This window comes from Galleria mellonella, unplaced genomic scaffold, assembly GCF_026898425.1.
Source record: "Galleria mellonella isolate WM207_F2 unplaced genomic scaffold, CSIRO_AGI_GalMel_v1 utg874, whole genome shotgun sequence".
NCBI lineage: Eukaryota > Metazoa > Arthropoda > Insecta > Lepidoptera > Pyralidae > Galleria > Galleria mellonella.
This window is the reverse complement of record NW_026442167.1, coordinates 1,032,663-1,054,564: the sequence shown is the minus strand read 5'-3', so window position 1 is coordinate 1,054,564 and position 21,902 is coordinate 1,032,663. Positions and strand designations below refer to the sequence as shown.

Genomic DNA, 21,902 nt, shown 5'->3' with positions numbered 1-21,902 from the left:
TCAACTGAGAAGAACGAGCAAGAAAAGACACAGCTGTTGCTTTTATTCAAATAAAAATTAAGTTTATAAAAAAAAAATTAATGGACGAAATGACTATCACAAACATCGTATTGATAAAAAAGAAAAAAAACCACATATAATATATAGTATACAAATAACTATACAATATATATACACGTAATACAAGTAGGTATAGATATTGATACATATTACCCATTACTGATACAATCTTCTGTGAATGCCACCATATACTATGGCCTATTGGTTTAGATTATATAGATAGAGCATCGAGCCTCAAAAAACCGTTTAACTTTTTCTCAGTTAATTGTCAAATTAGCCGATTCGTTTTTTTATCAGTGTTCTATATACTTACGCATACAATATATCTTGACGTGTTATTTAATAAATAAAATTAGTATTTACGCATTAAAAAGATGCAAAAATTTTAAGACAAAATAAATATAAAGGGATCACTCATAACTATTTATCACGCAAATTTGTATGAAAAAGTTGAGCCGCTTTTCTCGAAGCATTTCTATGGAGACATTCTATCTATATAATCTAAGACTACGGGTTATAGGCTATTGAAAAACCAATCCCTATTTCATATATGTATGATAAAAATCTGAAAGAGCACACAATATTAAAATTAAAGACAGTCTAAATAAATAGTCGTTTTTATTTACTTAAAATACTAACATAAAAAAAAGTTTTAACATCAATCATTTGTTATTATTTCGTTACATCACAGTTCAAATCTGAAAATACAAATTGTTAATTAACAGATTTTGGAATTTTTGTATATTTATTATCCTTGGACCCAATATAAAATTAAAGTCAACGAGTACATACATAATGGTGTATGGTCTTGCAAGTACTATCTTTGTAGTATGATCCAACCATACACCTAATACCAATACCTTGACATGAAACTGAAAAGAATTTCCAACTAGAATAGTGAAAATTAATAATTAATATTATTATTAACTATAAATTAATCCTTAATTGTTTTTATAATTAAAGGTATTTGGATGTAGGATTAAAGATATCTGGATGTTTAATATCCAATCACATATTAATTAAATAAGGTCATTTCTCATGGCTCTAGTGCAAGGCCGTAGCTAGGTGGGAGGGAGAGGGCATTGAGTGACAATGCCCTACCTTAAAATGCCCAATGCCCTACTTTAAAATGAAAGGCCTCAAGAAAATTAGATTCGCTTTTCAAAGTCACTTAATTACGACTTGTGCCCTACCAAAAAGTTCTTTTGCCCTACCTTAAACTTGGGTCTAGATACGGCCCTGCTCTAGTGACAACAATCTTAGATCACCTTCTTTATTCTTTATTGTACACAAAATATAATGTTAACCAAAATTCATTATAAACATAATGTACAAAGGCGAGCTTATCTCTAATAAGAGATTTCTTCCGGCAAAACCTTTTCATGTAAATTGGATGTTATTTTAAAAAATAAAAATAGGCAGTCATTCGATCTGCGTACATTATATAAACACATTCATAAGATATGTATACACAAAGAATAATACAAACTACACATATATTACACAAAATACATAAACCCTGTAAACATATAAATATTGAAATAAATAAATACATAAAAAACATACATATATACATATACATACATATATATGTACACATATACATAATACACAAATACATCAACATAGTAATAAGTAATGCTCCCTTAGACAACGCTTTTATAATCTGAATCATGTACAGTAACTATGAACATATATATATATATATATATATATATATATATATATGTGTGTGTGTGTGTGTATATATATATGTATGTATTTATATATGTATATTTGCTTGAATACAGGTCAATACATTAGAATTTCTGACAGAAATTTGTAGCAAACTTTAAAAAAAACAAACACAATAGATTTCAGAAGTCGCAGTATTAAAGGTTTTTTTTTGCCTGACAAAGCCCATTACTGAATAATAATAATAACAGTTGGTCACAACTTATTAATAAGAGGCTCAAAATCTTTTAACACTTTCTGACTCATGTTTTCTTTTATAAAAATATTCAATTTTAAAGGTAAATCATTACTCTCTTGAACGGATACACATAAATTTAATTACATCTGTATAAATATATCTACTTTCTACAAATATACAAATTTATAAGTAATATAATAAATAAACATAGAGACTACCGACTAAACCGTTTTAAATTTAAAAAAAAAAAACGTTAATGCTCACTTTTTTACTTTATCCGAGCAGTAAGTACTTTATATTATTCTCAATTTCGTGTATAATATAGTATATATCATATATGTGTTAGTATATTTATTATTTATATATATTTATTCTTTTATATATGTAATTTTAGTATGTATGTATATCAATAATTTACTAGTACCGCATTCAAGTATTCTGACACTTCCCTATGTTTGACTGACAGAAAATGCTTTTAGCATTAAGTCCGCCATGTATACATATATGTACTATTTAATAAATAAATATATATATATATATATATATATATATAATATATTGTATATATATATATATATATATATATATATATCAGTATTATACCTAACACATATTTTCTAATAACCTAACATTCACATAATTTATACTAATTTACAAAAAAGGCACAATATCTTCCCGTTTAATTATAAACAGAATGTAGAATATAAAAATACATAATGAGTACTACTTATCTATCACATTGTTATATTCATGAAAGCACCAATTTACATTCACCCATTCATTATTCAAACATTAAAAATAAAAAAAAAAATTATGCAACTTAGAATAGAAAACAAGCTGACGGCCCACCTGATGGAAAGTGGTAACCGTCGCCTATATACATGAGCAGTACCACGGACATAACAGAGTTTACTGTTTCGCCCATGATACCCCCATGCGTTGCCATTCCTGAGGACTAAGGTGTTATTCCTCTGTACCCTGTAAATTCACTACCATATCCCATCCTTCAAACCAAAACACAGCCATGCAAACACAACTATTTCACGGTAGAAAAACGAATAGGACAGAGGTGCTCAAGCAAAAATGTTTATAAATTTACAAGTATCAACAAGTTACACTTAATAATATTTATTTATTACAGACCCTACAGACAACCTTTCCAATACTATTGGGAAAGGTTTTAGGGGCAAAAGTAAAAATGGGATATTTTCGCATTTATGGGTAACTTTTCCAATATGGAGGACATCCTTCCTTTCTCTTCATAATCCAAATTGGTCTGGCCTATTTGAGTTTTACGCTTAGTAATACATTTAGAAAAGTATATTTGATATTTATTTAAAAAATAAGTGACCTGTTTCCCGTGCAAATTCCCTATATCTGTTATTCCCGTGGGAACTCAGTGGAATTATTTTTAATATTACATATATTAAAAATAAGTGTTAGTTGATTTTGTAAACCAGTAGTTTCCCCACTTCTTTTTCTTGCAATAACTAAAAAAACAGATATCAATTCGAAAATAGTTGAATTCAGTTTTATTTCTCAGTCAGAAGCCTCTATAGCAAATTTCTATAAAAAAAGCTCACAAGTAATAAATATATAAAGTATAATTCGTAACATTACTCTTCTGAAAATATGTGAAGTGTTAAACCGACCATAGTTTTTGTTATGCTGTTTGTATCTTAAATTATTAAAAAAAAAAATTACCTATTTTATACAGCAGTATAGGTAAACAATTCCGTTACAATTTTATCAATAATAAAATTACCAAATCTAAATCCAAGTTCGAATATTATTCTGACCAGTAAAACCAACAACAACAAATAAGTAAATCGAAAATAGAGGTAGGTATCTTAGAATGAACATATCAAGGCAACTTCCAATATTGGCAAATATTAAAAAAAAAAATCATAGAACATCTTTTCCCCAGAAATATAGATCTAAATTTCTCTATATTTTTTCTGTATTTTCCATAAAATAGCACGGTTATGTAATCCTGAATAGATATGAGATTCAAAAACATATGTAATGATAATTTTGAAAGTAAATTGGACTAAATAATAATATAATAAAATTAATTTCGTAAAATTTTATGATAGGATAGCTCAAAAATATATTAACGATTACTTGTTATTTAAAAAAGCACCATAATTCATATACGCTAGCGCTAACACCATGGCAGTATATCAACCAATATAGTAATAAATAAATTCACAAAACAGGCTTTATAATTTAATTATCAATTATTAACTAATGTTTCAAGTTACTAACTTTAACATGAAATAAACAGACAATTTTGAAAAAAAAAAAAATGAATTTCTACAAAAATTCTAACAAAATGTTTACACATTTTTTATTTCATCTAATATTTTAGTATATTTAATATAAAAATCAATATAAATGCCAATATTTAAATTCACATCTATCGATTTATTAAAAATATTCTCCTACATTTCAACTTACAAAAATAAACCAAATATTTTACATTATATTACCTTTTTTTTATTTACTTATTTATTTAAATATAGGCACATCCACAACAAGTAGGCACATAGTATTATCTTTAAGTACCATTCTATTTGAAAACATTCATTTTAAATCATCACTCAAATTATTTTTCATTCAATGACGAAAATATCAGTAATAACATTTCTAGATACCGGATAATGTGATGGCAAAAGAATATGTAAATAGACCACGCAAAAATACCATAACACGTTTAAGAAAACCATTGGCTATAAAGCATGCAACCGCAGAAGTAATTATATATAATAAAAAAATATGAAAATCATATTATTCCGTCACATTTTCATTTTTCACCATCCACAATTAACAATTGCTAAATATCTAATTACAACTACATTATTCTATGATAAACTTACTTTCATGTACTAACGACTGACCAAATATTTGACATCCACAACGAGAGACCAGGTTAAAGCATCTAAAACAGAAGTTATACAGCTCAATGGCTAGTCTCGTTTGAGATCGAGAGGATCCGGGACGCGATACGAGTATAAAATTAATATATGAAGATACATGTCCAGGACGAAAGAGAACTGTATGGCAGTATGCATGTTATTGGCTATTCTCTCATAGAGAAGATCGACCTGTTTATAACATAACAGAGAGAAATTAAAATAGTACGTCTCGTTCTAGAAGAACGAGTGAGAAATATTGTGCTAATTGGCTATTCTAACTACATATGAGTAGATATGTACCTATCTAATCCAGTATTTTTCTCATTGTCTTCACCATCGTCGGTACTCTGGGATGCTTCTTTGTTCTCTTCTAGTCTGATAATCATAATGGCACCAATTGATACTGAAAATAATCACTAGATTAAATTAAAAATTTCCATTGTAAACGATACGGGAGTTTTTTCTAAGGTGTTTTTTTTAACAACTTAGAATGGCAAACAAACTGACGGCCCACTTAATGGAAAGTGGTAACCGTCGCCTATAGACATGAGCAGTACGATGGACATAACAGAGTATACTGTTTCGCCCATGATACACCCCATGAGTTGCCATTCCTGAGGATTTAGGTGTTATTCCTCCTACATTTATTTTTATACCTGTTCACTTTTCTATAAAATAGAACGGCGTATTGCGACGCGCATTTAATCTCCTTTATGAGATCAACAATGCACCCTTCGAACGTCATTTCCATAAACCGTCAAGCTGTCATCACTAGTCTATCAAGCCAATAATCAACTAAATAACATGCTATATTAAATTTGAGACGTACCTTCAATGCCACGATGTATGATTAATGAGCTGTCAAATTGGATATTGCAGAAAAGATGTCCCGTGAAATTAGGCTTGTTCTATCAAATTAGGGTATTAGTGGATATAACAAACCCAAGTTATACACCGTTGTAAGTCTTTTTTTCTTAATAGGGCATAGCATAAACAACCTAACCAACCAACCAACGGTATATATATATATATATATATATATATATATATATATATATATATATATATATATATATATATATATATATATATATATATATATATATATATATATATACATGTGTACAAACATCGTTTTGTTACAATTTTTCTACTAATATAGTAAAAAATTTAATTCACGAAGATCAGCAAATTTGCAAAAAAAAAAGGTCATGACAAGGTATACTTTGACCTATTTATTGTTGACATATGCATAAATGATAACCTCTGTGGCACAGCGGTGGGTAAATTGCTTTGTGTAATATAGTCTAATCGAATCCGGGGTTTATTTTTCATTCTCGGTCAAGTCAGAAAACTAATTTTTATATATAGGCTAAGTATAGATATTCTTGGCTGCGAGGTTCATTGTCTGGTCCCTTATTTATTTATTTTATTGAAATAACTTTACTGACCAATAGAAAATAAGATAGAAAAGGCGGACTTAATGCTAGTAGCATTCTCTACCAGTCAGCCTTTGGGATGAACAGTGAATCACGAACGCGGTACTTCGACAGAAATCTTAGTACTTTGCTGGCAGTATCTAGAAGTACCACTATCTGCATCCTACCCAGAAGCTGCCTCAGAATCCCAATCATCTGAGATCTTGTTCCAGACTGGTTAGGATAAGACCCTTCACTGATATAACGATTGTAATAAGATAGATAGATAAATAAAATCTTTATTCGCATCAAAAAATATTCAAAAATTGAGACAATAGGGACAGAAAAATAAACAGTTTTTTACAAACGAGCGATATACACAATTTTTTCTTACATAAAATCTGAAAATGTAATATGTATACCACAGTGATGCAAAAAGGCAATATCTTAACATGATGTTTGTAAATTAATAAAAAAAAAACCCACTGATTTTCAGTTAGTGCCTGAGGGAGACTTTGTACAAAAACCGTTTGCTTGGGTAACTCTATCCCATTCGTGTTTCAACCGTGAAGCAGTTGTGTTTGCATGGCTGTGTTTCGGTTTGAAGGTGGGATATGGCGTGAATTTACTGGGTACAGAGGAATAACACCTGAGTCCTCAGGAATGGCAACGCATGGGGGTATCATGGGCGAAACAGTATACTCTGTTATTTCCATGGTACTGCTCATGTCTATAGGCGACGGTTACCACTTTCCATCAGGTGGGCCGTCAGCTTGTTTGCCATTCTAAGTTGTATAAAAAAAAACTTCAGTGAATAACATTGTTACTATTAAAGACAGCCCAAGAACAGTGGATTTACGTACCAGCAAGCAGAGCAGCCACAGATATAAATGGAGCCGGGCAGGAATAGTCGAGCAGGACTCCCACAGCGAGGTTAGAGACAACGCCGCCGGCCCGCCCCCACCACGCGCCCCAACACACCCCCAGACCACTGAAATTTAGGAGGGAAATATAAATATCTGCAAATAATTTCTGAAATTTCGTATTATTAATGGTGATAAAGTTTCACTAGTTTCAGTATTGCAGTTTACAGGAGCGGACTTTTATTCATTGTTTACTTACTGAAAGATATATTAAGTAATAGATATTTTCCCAAGGAACTACAGCATGGGGTTCTTCAGTTCTTCGATTTTGATAATATTTCTGCGAGACCAATCTGTACGTATGTCCTTTCAGATAAAAAGAGTTATGAGGTAATAAAGAAATAAGCATGGGGTTCTTCAAAAGGGGGGTAAAGAGGTTTCTTCAGGGTCGGCAACGCGCGCGTAATACCTCTGGTATTGCTGGCGTTCATAGGCTACGGTAACTGTTTACCATCAGGTGGGCCGTATACTTGTTTGCCACCTCAATGGTATAAAAAAAAAAAGATATATAATTTATTTGCATCACTTACACCACACAAGTAACATTAGACATTGGTACATACATAAAAAAAGTAATTAAACAAAACATATACAAAAAAAAGATCATAGAAGAAATAAGATATTTTTTCGTACATGTGTCACAGTAACACAAAATGGCTATAAATTATTAATAAAATTTAAAAGAACTTACGTGAAATAAATTTTATATAAGAGTCGCTTGGTAAACTATTAGGCACATAAAACATAATTGTGCTTTGTTCTCTTTTCTAAAGCAAGATAGGAAACATTCATAATAAAATTATATTCCAAGCTTCGACACCAAGTTACTTGGTCAATGTACCTATTTGCACTAGACTAATACCATCTTCTTAAAGTTTACAGCAGTACTTAGCAGGGCACACGTCCAGGAGAGAACTTTACCGTTTATTCTGAAGATGATGTCGGTTCAATCATTTTTTTCTAACACAAAATTAAGAATTTCAATACACTAATGAATTATGTACAATACAATACAACACAACACAACACATCACAACACAACACAACAAAACACAACACAATACAATAAAATGATATTATGGGTGAATTTACCTCAACTTAGCGGGCAGCGCATGCAGCAGCAACCTGATCAGCAATACGTTCCCGTTGAGCGAGGCGGCATTGAGCGCAGCAGCGGCCGCCACGGCCAGCCTGCTACTGGCGGCGCAGGCGCACGCGCACGCGGCCAGGCACGCGCACGCGCACGCGCACGCCGCCGCGCACGCCGCCGCCGCGCGCCGCACGCCGCGCGCCCCGCCGCGCCCGCATACCACCGCGCACGCTGCGTTGCCCAGCACGCAGCATGCGCCCACGATCAGCCCGGACGTGAACACCTACATGGACAATACAAGGAATGTGGGAATAAAGGCGCTGTTAGTAATAGGGTTTAATGAACTCATTGTTAGCAATACACCTTATCAGGTCAACCTCCACGCAGTTTCCCCCGGAAACCATTATGATTTTTTTTGTTGGATGAAAATGGATTGGTAACCCCGCCTGCGCTAACGGGATACGCTGGCGGAGCACCAGTGAAGGGTGATCGATGAGAATGAAAATAGGCCAGTTAGCCCATCATGATGAGTTCATCATGGAGAATTAATCATGACAGTTTCCAGGGGGAACCGTGTGGAGGTCGACCTGGATAGGTATATTGCTAGCAATGGGAATTTTAGTCTCCATTACTAACAATTCCTTTCCCCCCAAACCATTGTGATTAATTCTAGTGGAATTCGTCACGATGGACTAACTGACCTGCTTTTATCGTCACCTATCATCCTTCACTTGTGCCCTGTCAGCGTATACCGATAGCGCAGGCGAGATTACTATTCCATTATCACCGATAAAAAAAAAAGTACAAGGTTTGTTAGTAATGGGGACTTAGGCCACATTGCTAATAATGTAACATGTCAGGTCGACCTCATTATCCATCGTGATTAATTCCTGTAAAATTGGTCCCGATAGGCTAACTGACCTGCTTTTATCCTCGGCTATCATTTCACACTACCGCCTCGTCAGCTTAAGAGTATACCAACAGCGCAGACGCGGCTGCACATTTCATGTCCAACTTTATAAAAAAATGTATGACAATGTTTTTCAATTAATTGCTGAAGACACTCTGGGTACGTATTGCGACACTGTAGATATTTTATCAATATTATAAATGCAAACGATTGTAAATATTGATGGATGTTTGTTACTCTTTCACGCAAAAGCTTCGTAACAGATTGGCATGAAATTTGATACACGGATATCACATAAGATACTTTGTGTACTTATTCATGCGAGTAAAACCGCGGGATACAACTAGTTGAAAATATGAAGTAAATAGAAGACAAAAAATACGCCAAATAACGTAAAAAGTATATTTGGATATGGTAATAATTAAGATAAGCTACACATACCACAAACTATAAAACTGCGCCTATAGAATTCATCACTTCCTTATCAAAACTTGGTAAATATATAGTAAATAAGTACTTGTTATCAAAACTTACATTGTCATCCATACTACCATCGCACTGGTTATCCCTCAGCCCTACATCGTTAATGCTGTCGTTGTAACCAGCCACAGATTCTGTACCAGTAATCCCAAGCTTATTCTCCGTCCACCTGGTGGCATTGAGAAGTCGTGTGCTCTCAACCAAACTCGCCAATTTGCACTCCCGCCCTTGCATTCGCAGGAGCAACTCCGGTATCCAAAGGTTTAGCCCAAAACCTCTAGAAAAAAAATACAAATAAATACACTAAACCGATGCTTCTTAACAGCATTAGAAACATTATCGTCTTTTCACGTATTCCTCATGGTACACTTCAAAGATGGTATAATTATGGTCTTCGTACCCTATATATATTACTGTTATATCCATATTGTGATGTAAATTTCTATGAGACTGGTTATTTAATAAGAATTATTTTGTTTTAATTCCGCTACCATTAGTTTGTGTGTGACTGCCAACACTCGAAGATTTATATGGTGAAGATAGTGATATGGACTTCCGCGAGACCCATTTCAATATTTTTTAAATTTCTAAAAGAGTTTTATCATGTTTCTGATTGAAAGTTATTCTTTGCGCTTATCTTACCCTTCTATTGTCTTAATAGAGAAGTCTCATATTTTTTTGACTTTGTACAAAAGTCGATTGCTTGGGTACCTCTGTCCTATTCGTGTTTCTACCGTGAAGCAGTTGTTTGCATGGCTGTGTTTCGGTTTGAAGGATGGGATATGGCGTGAATTTACAGGGTACAGAGAAATAACACCTGAGTCCTCAGGAATGGCAACGCATGGGGGGTATTATAGGCGAAACAGTATACTCTGTTATGTCCATGGTACTGCTCATGTCTATAGGCGACGGTTACCACTTTCCATCAGGTGGGCCGTCAGGTTTTTTGCCATTCTAAGTTGTATAAAAAAAAACACAAGAGAAGAAGAGACAATAGCAGAATCAGTTAGTCAGAAGAAGTCAGATCGACTGTCACGCGCTCACCCATGAAAATCATCGTGGTTAATTCTTAAAGAGTTCGATACAATGGTCTAACTGATCTGCTTTCATCCTCACCTATCATCCTTCACTGGTGCAGTGCCAGCTAATACCAATAGACCCTAATACAAAAAAAAGTTCTCTTGTTAGCAATATGCCAGTCGATCTCCACGTCACCACGTATTCTTCACGATGGACTAACTGACCTGCCTGGGGGGAAGGGATTGTTAGTAATGGGGTCTAATGAACCCATTGCTAGCAATACACTATCAGGTCGACCTCCACGTGGTTCCCCCCGGAAACCATCGTGAACAATTCTTGTTGAATTTGTCACAATGGGCTAACTGACCTGCTTCATACTCACCTATCATCCTTCACTGGTGCCCCGCCGACGTATACCGATAGCGCGGGCGGGGTTACCATTCCATTATCACCCATTAAAAAAAAAACTGACCTGCCTTTTCACATCACCTATCTTCCTTCATTCGTACTCTGCCAGCGTATACTGATAACGCAGACGGGGTTACAGTTCCATTGTCAATTATTAAAAAAAAAATACAAAGAAGGAAGTAACTTACGCAGCCATATTTGCGAAGAAAACAAATAATATCAGACTAGATTTGAGCGCATAACTCTTCGACACGAACATCCTCAAGTCCTTCAACACGCCTACAAATAAGGCTTTTGTTCTATTCTGCTCACCATTTAACGTTTTCGTTACAAGTATGTTATCTTGTATTAATTTCTTTACCTGAAATATTCCAAATAAATAATTTACTAGGATTTTTTTAGTAATAGATCCTTTGCTATAATTTGAGACAAAAGAAAAAAAAATTGAGATTGTAAACGTAAACATATATACTATCAAATGATTATCAAATGACTACATGATAACGTCAAGAATTGACGTATCTTACCTTAAACTCGGATGTCTTTCCATTGTTACTATTATGTATCAGGGTTAACAATTCTAACGCCTTCTCACTCCTGTTGGTATCGCACAGCAACCTTGGACTCTCAGGTAGGTACAATATCCAGAAACCAGATATGAAGCCTGGCAAACTGACCAGCGCGAGAAACAGTCTCCAGGAGTACGTGGGGAGGACGCTTGTTGCATTTGATGCATGGAATGGTATCACGAGCCACGCAAAAGCTGAAATATGAAAAATTTATTTTTAAACATCAGCCAGCGTGCATTTCAGTGCATCAAAAATATTTTGTATAGTACACTTCATTACCCTTCTTTTAATTGTTCAAGCAAGCGACTTTTGTACATAATCTCCTTCTGGTTTAATTAAGAAATAAACTCTCAGTTTAATTCTTATGTAACTAAAACTGCTATTTACTAGTTAAACAACCGCTGAATTCTTTTAAGATTTAGTAAACCATTAGGTCACGAGGTTTTGCTAGTACAAACAAATAAGTAACACCGATTTTAGTTAGCTATAGGTATACAGTTAACGGATAAATTAATCGTAGGTATACTCGTATACCGTTAAGTAGTTTAAGCTGTGATGTTTGCAGACTTCACCTCGACACTGCATGTTAATTTTGATGTAGCATTCGGCCGTCAGCGTATACATTTCACTAGCAATAGTCATTAAAAAAAAATGGCTAAGTGCGAGCTGAGTTTGTACAGTAATGGTTCAAATTAATTGAAACGTAATAATTTATTTATTAATTTTTAAACTATAAATGTCTGATGGTAAAAAGCTCACTGTAGCCTATGGAAGCTTACAACACTAGGGGATTTTTTTATGGGTGAAAATTGTATGGTAACCCCGCCTGCACTAACGGGATACGCTGGCGGAGCACCAGTGAAGGGCGATAGATGAGAATGAAAACAGGCCAGTTAGCCCATCATGATGAATTCATCAGGAATTAACCATGATAGTTTCCAGAGGGAACCGCACGGAGGTCGACCTGGTTGGGTATATTGCTAGCAATGGGATTCTCAGTCTCCATTACTAACAATCCCTTTCCCCCCCCCAAAACACACAACACTAGGGGTGTCACGTGCACTTTGCTGACCCTGAAAAATTCTTAAAATACGCTTTGATTTATTATATCTAAAGGATTTTGTTATTATAGCAGCTTTTAATAATGTAACAATATCACATATTTTAAGTTGATATAAGTGTATTCTAATGTCCTTAAATATTAATAAATAAAATAGTAAAAAAAAAATGGAGCCTCGTATAGGTGTAAACTGAAAATCAGCGCTGAACGCACGTGAGTCCAGCAAAAGCTGAGTTTGTACTTGTTGCTAGATAAACGGGTACTTAACAATGTATTTGTTCCTGTAATATATCTTGTAATTACTGTGTTGTACTTTTAAAAAATAGCAATAAATACATTTAAAAAAACAATGATTCGAAACAATAGAAATATCTAATTTTTTTTTTAATGGGTGATAATGGAATGGTGACCCCACCCGCGATATCGATACACACCGGCGGGGCACCAATGAAGGATAATAAGGTGAGGATGAAGCAGGTCAGTTAGCCCATCGTGAAGAATTCAACAAGAATTGTTCACAATGGTTTCAAAGGGGAACCACGAGGAGGTCGACCTGGCAGGATATATTGCTAGAAATGGTACTATTAGTTCCCATCACTAACAATTCTGGTTTCATTCACATCTTATCTCTCACTAGTGCCCAGTCAGCGTATACCGATAGGGAAGGCAAGATTACCATTCCACCATTCCACCATCATACCATTACTCCTGTTAGAAAAAAAAAATGGAATAATCAAAATTTTTTTTATAATAATTTTAAGGGCTTTTACCTTCTTTAGGTATATCAGCCCTATTGTACCCTGAACTGATTTCTCAAACAAAACTTTATCTACTTTCCTAGGGAAAGTAGATAAAGTTTTGTTTGTTTGTTTGTTTGTTTTGTAACGCGGAAAGAGAGGAATTAATAGGCATCAATAATTCACAGAGATGGTAAAAAAAATCTAGTTTAAGTTCAGCTAACATAGATTGAATAAGACCAACATTTAAATTTATTTAAATTAAAGTGGCGCATGAGTTCCTCTCTATCCTTCGTGTTAATACGACACTCTAATAGAATATGATGCATATCATCGATGGTATCACACGTTTGACAATGGGCTGACAAGGACTTTCCCATCATATGTGCAAATTTTTTTGTATCATCGGAATAGACCTAACCGACCCAAGAAAGCGAAACTACGACCACTCTCACTATATTATAAAAAAAACACACACACACAGCGCCGTAACCTAAAAGTATCAAATTAACATGTGAAAGTTTTGTGTAAAAAAAAAAAATCAGTTTTTGCATTCAACCCATCTCTCTGACATACAAGTACTGCTGACGTCTGTTGATGAGGTCGCTCTTGTTCGTGTCAGTTTTTTTTTTATTTCTATTTAAAATTATTAATTATCGCTATTAACTATAAGTTATATCGTTCAAACATAAATCTAGGTCGATGTTGTTTTATCAAGCTTACGCATTATGTTATGATATTTTTTTTATACAACTTAGAATGTCAAACAAGCTAACGGCCCACCTGATGGAAAGTGGTAACCGTCGCCTATAGACATGAGCTGTACCGTGGGCATAACAGAGTATACTGTTTCGCCCATGATACCCCCCATGCGTTGCCATTCCTGAGGACTCAGGTGTTATTCCTCTGTACCCAGTAAATTCACGCCATATCCCACCTATCAAATCAAAACACAGCCATGCAAACACAACTGCTTCACGGTTGAAACACGAATGGGACAGAGGTACCGAAGCAATCGACTTTTGTACCAAGTCTCCGCAAAAGTATCAAAGTCATATAGCCCGATGGATAAGCAAGCTAAAGTGGCAATAGGTTGGTATGTGACCAGCTCGATGAACCGAAAACCGATGGGGAAGAAAGGTTCTTGAGTGCAAACACTGTGTAGGACAACCACTCACCAGGTGGAGTGCATGCACGTCAAATGCACTGCAGAGTCAGTGGATGCAGGTGGCTCAGGACCGTTCTTTATGGCAGTCTATGGGGGAGGCTTATGTCCAGCAGTGGACGGATAATGGCTGAAATGATGACGATGACTCTAACAATACCTATTCATGTTAACAAAGTTCTATAATTAAAGATTGAGTCCCACAAAAAAATCGATTTTAATTGTTATCGATTTTGAAACAAGTTAATTTGATCTAAAAATAAAATTGCTGAATCGATTTTGATAATATTTCTGTGAGACCAATCTGTACGTATATCCTTTCAGACAAAAAGAGAATTTTCCAAATTTAAAACTGACGGAGTTATGAGGTAATAAAGAATAACTGCCCGCTAATAATTAATGCTCCTTTTCACTCAGGGTTTGCTGGAAGAGAACTCTTACAGAGTTAAGCTCGCCTGTTGTACATCTTTATTTTATATATATATATCTTCAGGGTCGGCAACGCGCGCGTAATACCTCTGGTATTGCAGGCGTTCATAGGCTACGGTAACCGCTTACCATCAAGTGGGCCGTTTGCTTGTTTGCTACCTCAATGGTATAAAAAAAAAAACAAAACAAAAAAATCCAACCGAATTGAGATGCGCCTTCTCTTCAAAGTCTATTGAAAAATACATTAAACTATCCAGTACAGTATAGCAATCTTATCTAATATATATAAAGCAAACAGCAGTTTCGCAGTGTGGTCCCGGCATAGAATAAGCCACCCCTTCCTTTCTGGTGGATGTTGAAAGAGGAGACTGAAATTGCAACGGATGGGCAACAGCGTCCCTCTGGGGGTAAAGAGATTGTTAGTAATAGAGACTGAGAATCCCATTGCTAGCAATATACCCAACCAGGTCGACCTCCTCGCGGTTCTCCCTGGAAACTATCATGGTTAATTCCTTATGAATTCATCATGATGGGCTAACTGGCCTGTTTTCATTCTCATCTCACACCCTTCACTGGTGCTCCGCCAGCGTATCCCGTTAGCGCAGGCGGAGTTACCATACCATTTGCACCCATCAAAAAAAAGCAGTGTCCTTCTTGAAACATATCCAAAGCCTAACTACGGTTGCCAATTCGACTACCAAACATGGCAACTACTGGCAAAACTCGCCAAGAGGGAGGTTTATTTCAGCAGTGGACAACGAATGATATAATGACGTTGATGATGAACTTGATTACAATATACCTACTAGAGTGCCGCGGCATCCTTGTAATCTATTTAAAAATGCAGCTTGCCGAACAAACTTGGCCCGCGAATCACCTATCGTCCGCATGACGCGTCTGTATAACGATATTGTAAAAACCAAGCCTGAACTTGATATTCACAACGATAGTCACTCTGTGTTCATGGCTAAATTAAAATGTTGATGTACCTCCCCATTACATTATATTTATTTATAATTTATAATAATTTATTACAATTTCCATTATTTATATTATATTATTATTCATATTGTTAATATCTTTACTCATATAATGACATTTAAGAATATAATTCTATTTTAATGTTTATCAAACACAAGGCACGCTGTGGTCGCCTATAAATGTAAGAACAGTGAGATCTAATCTACCAGTGTATTGTATTGAAATGATTTGCTGTATCTTATATTGGTAATCCTATAAATAAATAAATGATAATGGTAACACAGCAGTTTAAAATTTGCACACACATAAAAGTTTATAACCATGCCAAACAAACTTGGTTATAAAAATTTATAATTGTTTAATTGTTTATTAATGCACCATGCGGTATAGAGATGTTATTACATTAATTATTTTTAATTATTCTTTTATTTACCACGCTATGCTTTAGTGTATAATGAGCAGAACGATAAAGGCATTTACAATTTTTAACATCTATCTATACTTATAATAAATCTGTAGACAGGTCAATTCTGTACATGAAATATATTTCCAAAATAACTATCACGGGGTGATAGATAAGTGATCGATACTGATGCCAAAAATGCAATCAGTAAAATTTTTGTCTGTCTGTCTGTATATTCGTTATAGAAACAAAAACTGCTCGACGGATTTTAACGAAACTTGGTACAATTATTCCTCATACTCCTGGGCAGGTTATAGTATACTTTTCATCACGCTACGATCAATAGGAGCAGAACAGTGAAGGGAAATGTTGGGAAAACGGGAGAAGTTACTACATTTTTAAGCTTCCGTCGCGTGTGCAGCCTTAATGGCCACTTTTTAAAATGTTGAAATGTCCACCCGTGCGACGCCGGGACGGGCCGCTAGTTATAAATATGAGAGTTTGTTTGTTTGTTAATTCTAGGCGTTTTAGAACATTTCTAATTTGAACTTATCGAAGTATGGCTACGAAACTACACTACTAAAATAACTGATATATTTCTATTTTATATGTGTATTTTAATCTGTACTTCATGCTACTGTATTTCACTTGAATTGTTTATATGTCATTGTTTATTTTCATATTTTTGATGTAATAAAGAGTTAAATAAATAAATAAAATGAATGAATGAATTAATGAATGAGTATACTTTATTTGCATTATACAATATAGGAAATAAGCAAGACAATTTACAAATACAACGATACAATTGTATAAGTACAGTAAGGCGGTCTTATTGCTGAGAGCAATCTTTTCAAGACAACGTTAAGGCAATGGACTAATTGTTGTACAAGTAGGTATAATAGTGCTTTATAATTAAAAAAGCATCTTTTGCAAATTAAAAATATATAAAAATTATATACATATATACACACATATATACATACATTAAGGAGCCAGCATTTACGCGCCTATGTATGGCGAAACATGTACTTATGTTTTTATATGTTATACTTTGTATCTCATATAATTGATATATTTAGTAGTAGCCCGCCAAAGATATTGGAAGCGGCTCACAAATATCTAGAGACGAGTTAAATACATTTATTATAACTTTGCATGTTAGCACACTAGATTTATAACATTAATTTGGCTTTTGCTGTTATAATGTTATGATTATTTTTAATGAATAAATAAATAAATAAAAAATATTTAATACATAAAATTAGTATTAAAGTTTAGACTGCAAGTCCCCCCGCTCCTGCCACTCCTCTGGGTGACGTCGGGGCGGGTGGTCGTGTGAGTCGCATTGTGACATATTATTGTTTATTATTTCCTACACCTACCTACCATACTAGGACGACAGCACAATATAAATTCTTGTTTCATTTACCTGGTAACACAAGCCAAGCAGCCACGAAACTCATTCCTGTTATATTCAGGTAGAACTGCCTCTTTTTCACGCCGACCAAATCAGACAGGTACGTGAATACTAAAGTAGACGGGCCACCTAGAAAAAAGAAATACTATTAATATTATAAATTTGTAGCGATGCATAAGTGGATATTTATTATTCTGTCACACAATAACTACAGAACGGATTTCAATTAAATATAGTACACGAATAGGTTAGGGGGGAAAGGGATTATTAGTAATGGAGACTGAGAATCCCATTGCTAGCAATATACCCAACCAGGTCGACCTCCTCGCGGTTCCCCCTGGAAACTATCATGGTTAATTCCTAATGAATTCATCATGATGGGCTAACTGATCTGTTTTCTTTCTCATCTATCATCCTTCACTGGTGCTCTGCCAGCGTATCTCGTTACCGCAAGTGGGGTTACCATACCATGTCCACCCATAAAAAAAAAACACGATGGTTTTCAGGGGAAACCGCGTGGAGGTCGACCTGATAGGGTGTATTACTAGCAATGGGTCAATTAAACCCCATTACTATTAATCCCTTCTCCCCCCTGATAAGGTTTTGGTGATGTTTTAAAAGAAACACTACTGCCTATCCCTCGATCTTTAAGTTCCCTTAGTCGCACGACACTCATGGGAAAGAAGGAATAAGAATTTTATTATTAAAGTACTTAAATCTATTTTTCTCCAATTCTCCAAAAAATTCAATTTCACATACAATATGTTGTTTTAAGAACAGTGACAAAAGTAACCGATCGTTAAGTCAGTTCGAAAGACATTATTAGATGGATTTATGTTTTTAGGAAAAAAAAAATGCCATGTCGCTTATACGGACAGTCACGGTGAGTAGCTCTTTAACCGTAATTACAGACGGTGGCCTACCATAGCAACAGCTAGAGCTCGAATCGATAGAATATCAGTTTCTTGCTCTTTTGAAGGCAAAGCAATGAACTGAGTTGTGACCATTTTGTATTACTGTGGCACACACATGAAAGAATTAATTATGTATTTTTTTGCATATTTATTTTTGTCTCGCTTTTTGTGTTTCACAATTCCAACCTATTAATAATATAAATGCGTAAAATTTGTAAGAATAGATGAATGTTTGTTACTGTTTTACGTAAAAACGGAGTTTTTTTTTTTTATACAACTTAGAATGGCCAACAAGCTGACGGTCCACCTGATTGAAAGTGGTAACCGTCGCCTATAGACATGAGCAGTACCATGGACATAACAGAGTATACTGTCTCGCCCATGATACCCCCGAATGCGTTGCCATTTCTGAAGACTCAGGTGTTATTCCTCTGTACCCTGTAAATGCACGCCATATCCCTATCCCTTCAAACCAAAACACAGCTATGCAAACAACTGCTTCACAGTAGCAACACGAATGGGACAGAGGTACCCAAGCAATCGACTTTTGTACAAAGTCTCCCTCATAATGAACATTACAATATACTAATTCCATAGTGCTGTTCATGTCTATAGGAGACAGTTCCCAGATTCCATCGACTTATTCGCCTTTCCAACCTAATAATATTGTGGGGAAAAGAATTGTTAGTAATGAAGACTGAAAATCCCATTGCTAGCAATATACCCAACCAGGTCGACCTCCTTGCGGTTCTCCCTGGAAACTATCATGGTTAATTCCTGATGAATTCATCATGATGTGCTAACTGGCCTGTTTTCATTCTCATCTATCACCCTTCACTGGTGCTCCGCCAGCGTATCCCGTTAGCGCAGGCGGGGTTACCATACCATTTTCACCCATCAAAAAAAAGAATCTAATAATATTATAAATGCGAAGCATTGTAAAAATAAATGAATATTTGTTGTTTTTTCTAAGTTTAACTATATAAATAATGTATTTGTATGAATACAAACTGCTAAGCAGTATCAGATCATAAAATTTAAAATATATAGTATGTTAATGACAATTTTGTAATTGCGACTCGGCTTGTTCGAGCGGGCGATTCTTTTTTATTATTCTACCGTCCACTGTTGTTTCTAGTACTGCGCCATCTTGTTTTCACTTGGACAGTTGTAACGCCAGCTAGAACATTGCTGTTAATATTTATATTAAATTAAACGCACTTATCAACTAATATCAGAGTTTATTCTAAAAAAAACTCCATTGTCCAGAGCAGACCAGTGCCTAAAGGCAGCACCCGTTCACGAGCATGACGGATGAACCGGCCGTCATTGCGTTCAACCATATTTTAGGGAACTCAACAACCCATCCACCACCTGCCCGGACATTTTTGTCAGCATGACTTACTTAAAGCCTCCGACCAATTAAAATAATTAGGCTATAACGTGATTGGGGCCAAATAAAGAAATATAAAGATGAATATCATCAGGTATACTGCTTCTATTTTCATCACAAGCTAAGCACTTACCTATTAGGAATCCATTAATGGTCCGTGCAGCCAACAGTAGCCTGTAATCAGGTACAGTGCTCTGAGCCAGCGTGATAGCAGCGTCCAATAGTAAGGTGACGCTGAGCACGCTTCTCCTGCCGAACACGTCTCCCACTATCCCCCAAAAGAACGCACTGGCAACTCCACCTGCGAGCGAGATATATATTACAAATAATTATTTAAAAAAATCAGTATTGCTTTTTTATTTAATTCTCCTATTTTCGGTTATTAATAAGTTGAAACAACTAAAGAGCGTTCAACATTTTTAACCGACTTCAAACCGAAGAGGATTTTCAATTCGGTTGTATTTATTAACAAACATATTGTTACCACATAATTCAGTCAGTTGTAAACCGATTTGGAATTTTTTCTTTTATGTAAAAGAAAATACTTACAAGTTGGTTCCATAGAAACTTTATCAAAATCGGTGCAGTATTCTAATTTTAAGATCAAAATAATTGGTTAGGTCACAAATGAAGTCTTTTTTGTCGAACAATAATATTAAAATTCAAATATATAAAAAAAAATCAGTTATTCAATTCCATTTTTTTTTTAAATTGACAAATAATTACGCCGCGTTGCTACACTTCTTTATAAACACTTAAGAATAAGCATTCTTATGATTTCAGTTCCATAGGTCATCACCGATAATGTCATTCTACTATATAAAGACCTTGACCTTTACACTGTGGTAATTTGAAGAAGTGTGTAGCTATATCACAATTTTCCAAATACTTCCTAAACGAGTTGAATTCGTTAGCAAGCCATTCGGTTAAAATTAGATTAACTCAATTAATAATTTAATTAATCATTCAATTCTAATTCATGATTGATATAAAGCCAAGCATATGATGAATTCTATAGATGGACTTAGAACAAATACATTAATAGTAGAAGAATAAATAGTAGTAGAAGTTAATAGTAGTAGAAGTTACACGACACCAAGTCTTATGTGTTTATCATCATATTAGACTGTCAACGGTCCCGAGCCACCTGCATTTATTAATCAAGTAACATCATCATCATTTCAGCCATTATACGTCCACTGCTGGACATAAGCCTCCCCATAGACTGCCATAACGAACGGTCCTGAGCCACCTGCATCCACTGACTCCCTGCAACGCATTTCAGGTCGTCACTCCATCTAGTTTGGGGTCGTTATAACCAAGTTATATTATCAACTTTTTTTATTAACCCTTCCTTGCATGATTTTTTTTATGAGTAAAAATATATCTAGGTGATATAATTCATGTTCAAAATTAAAGGAAAAATGGTTAAAAAAATAAATTTGACGGCTATGTTTTTTTTTTTCTGCAATAGACATTAAAAAGGTATCCAGACACGATCAACTTAAAGTGAAATTGTTCTTTTATATCATTTTTAGGCATTCAATGTTATGATGGAAATTTTCACCATTATGCAATGAAGGGTTAAAATCCGCACTAATATTTGAAATGGAAAAGTGAGTCTGTCTGTTACCTTATAGACCTTACTTTAACCTCAAATAATATAATACTATACTATAGTACCTTAACTAA

At 34.7% G+C, this 21,902-nt stretch overlaps 1 protein-coding gene across 1 annotated transcript in view; it reads right to left on the bottom strand.

The window, feature by feature from the left end:
- Positions 1-2,578: 2,578 nt before the first annotated feature.
- LOC113519524 (synaptic vesicle glycoprotein 2B-like) overlaps positions 2,579-21,902 on the bottom strand; it is a 42,667-nt gene continuing 23,343 nt past the window's right edge. The window contains exons 4-11 of the mRNA XM_052902184.1: positions 20,344-20,511; positions 17,916-18,032; positions 11,667-11,902; positions 11,328-11,500; positions 9,766-9,988; positions 8,324-8,604; positions 7,172-7,299; positions 2,579-5,293 (exon numbers count right to left, since the gene is read on the bottom strand). Coding sequence (XP_052758144.1) covers positions 5,169-5,293; positions 7,172-7,299; positions 8,324-8,604; positions 9,766-9,988; positions 11,328-11,500; positions 11,667-11,902; positions 17,916-18,032; positions 20,344-20,511 — 1,451 coding nt within the window. The 3' untranslated portion in view covers positions 2,579-5,168. The remainder of the gene's footprint in view (positions 5,294-7,171; positions 7,300-8,323; positions 8,605-9,765; positions 9,989-11,327; positions 11,501-11,666; positions 11,903-17,915; positions 18,033-20,343; positions 20,512-21,902) is intronic.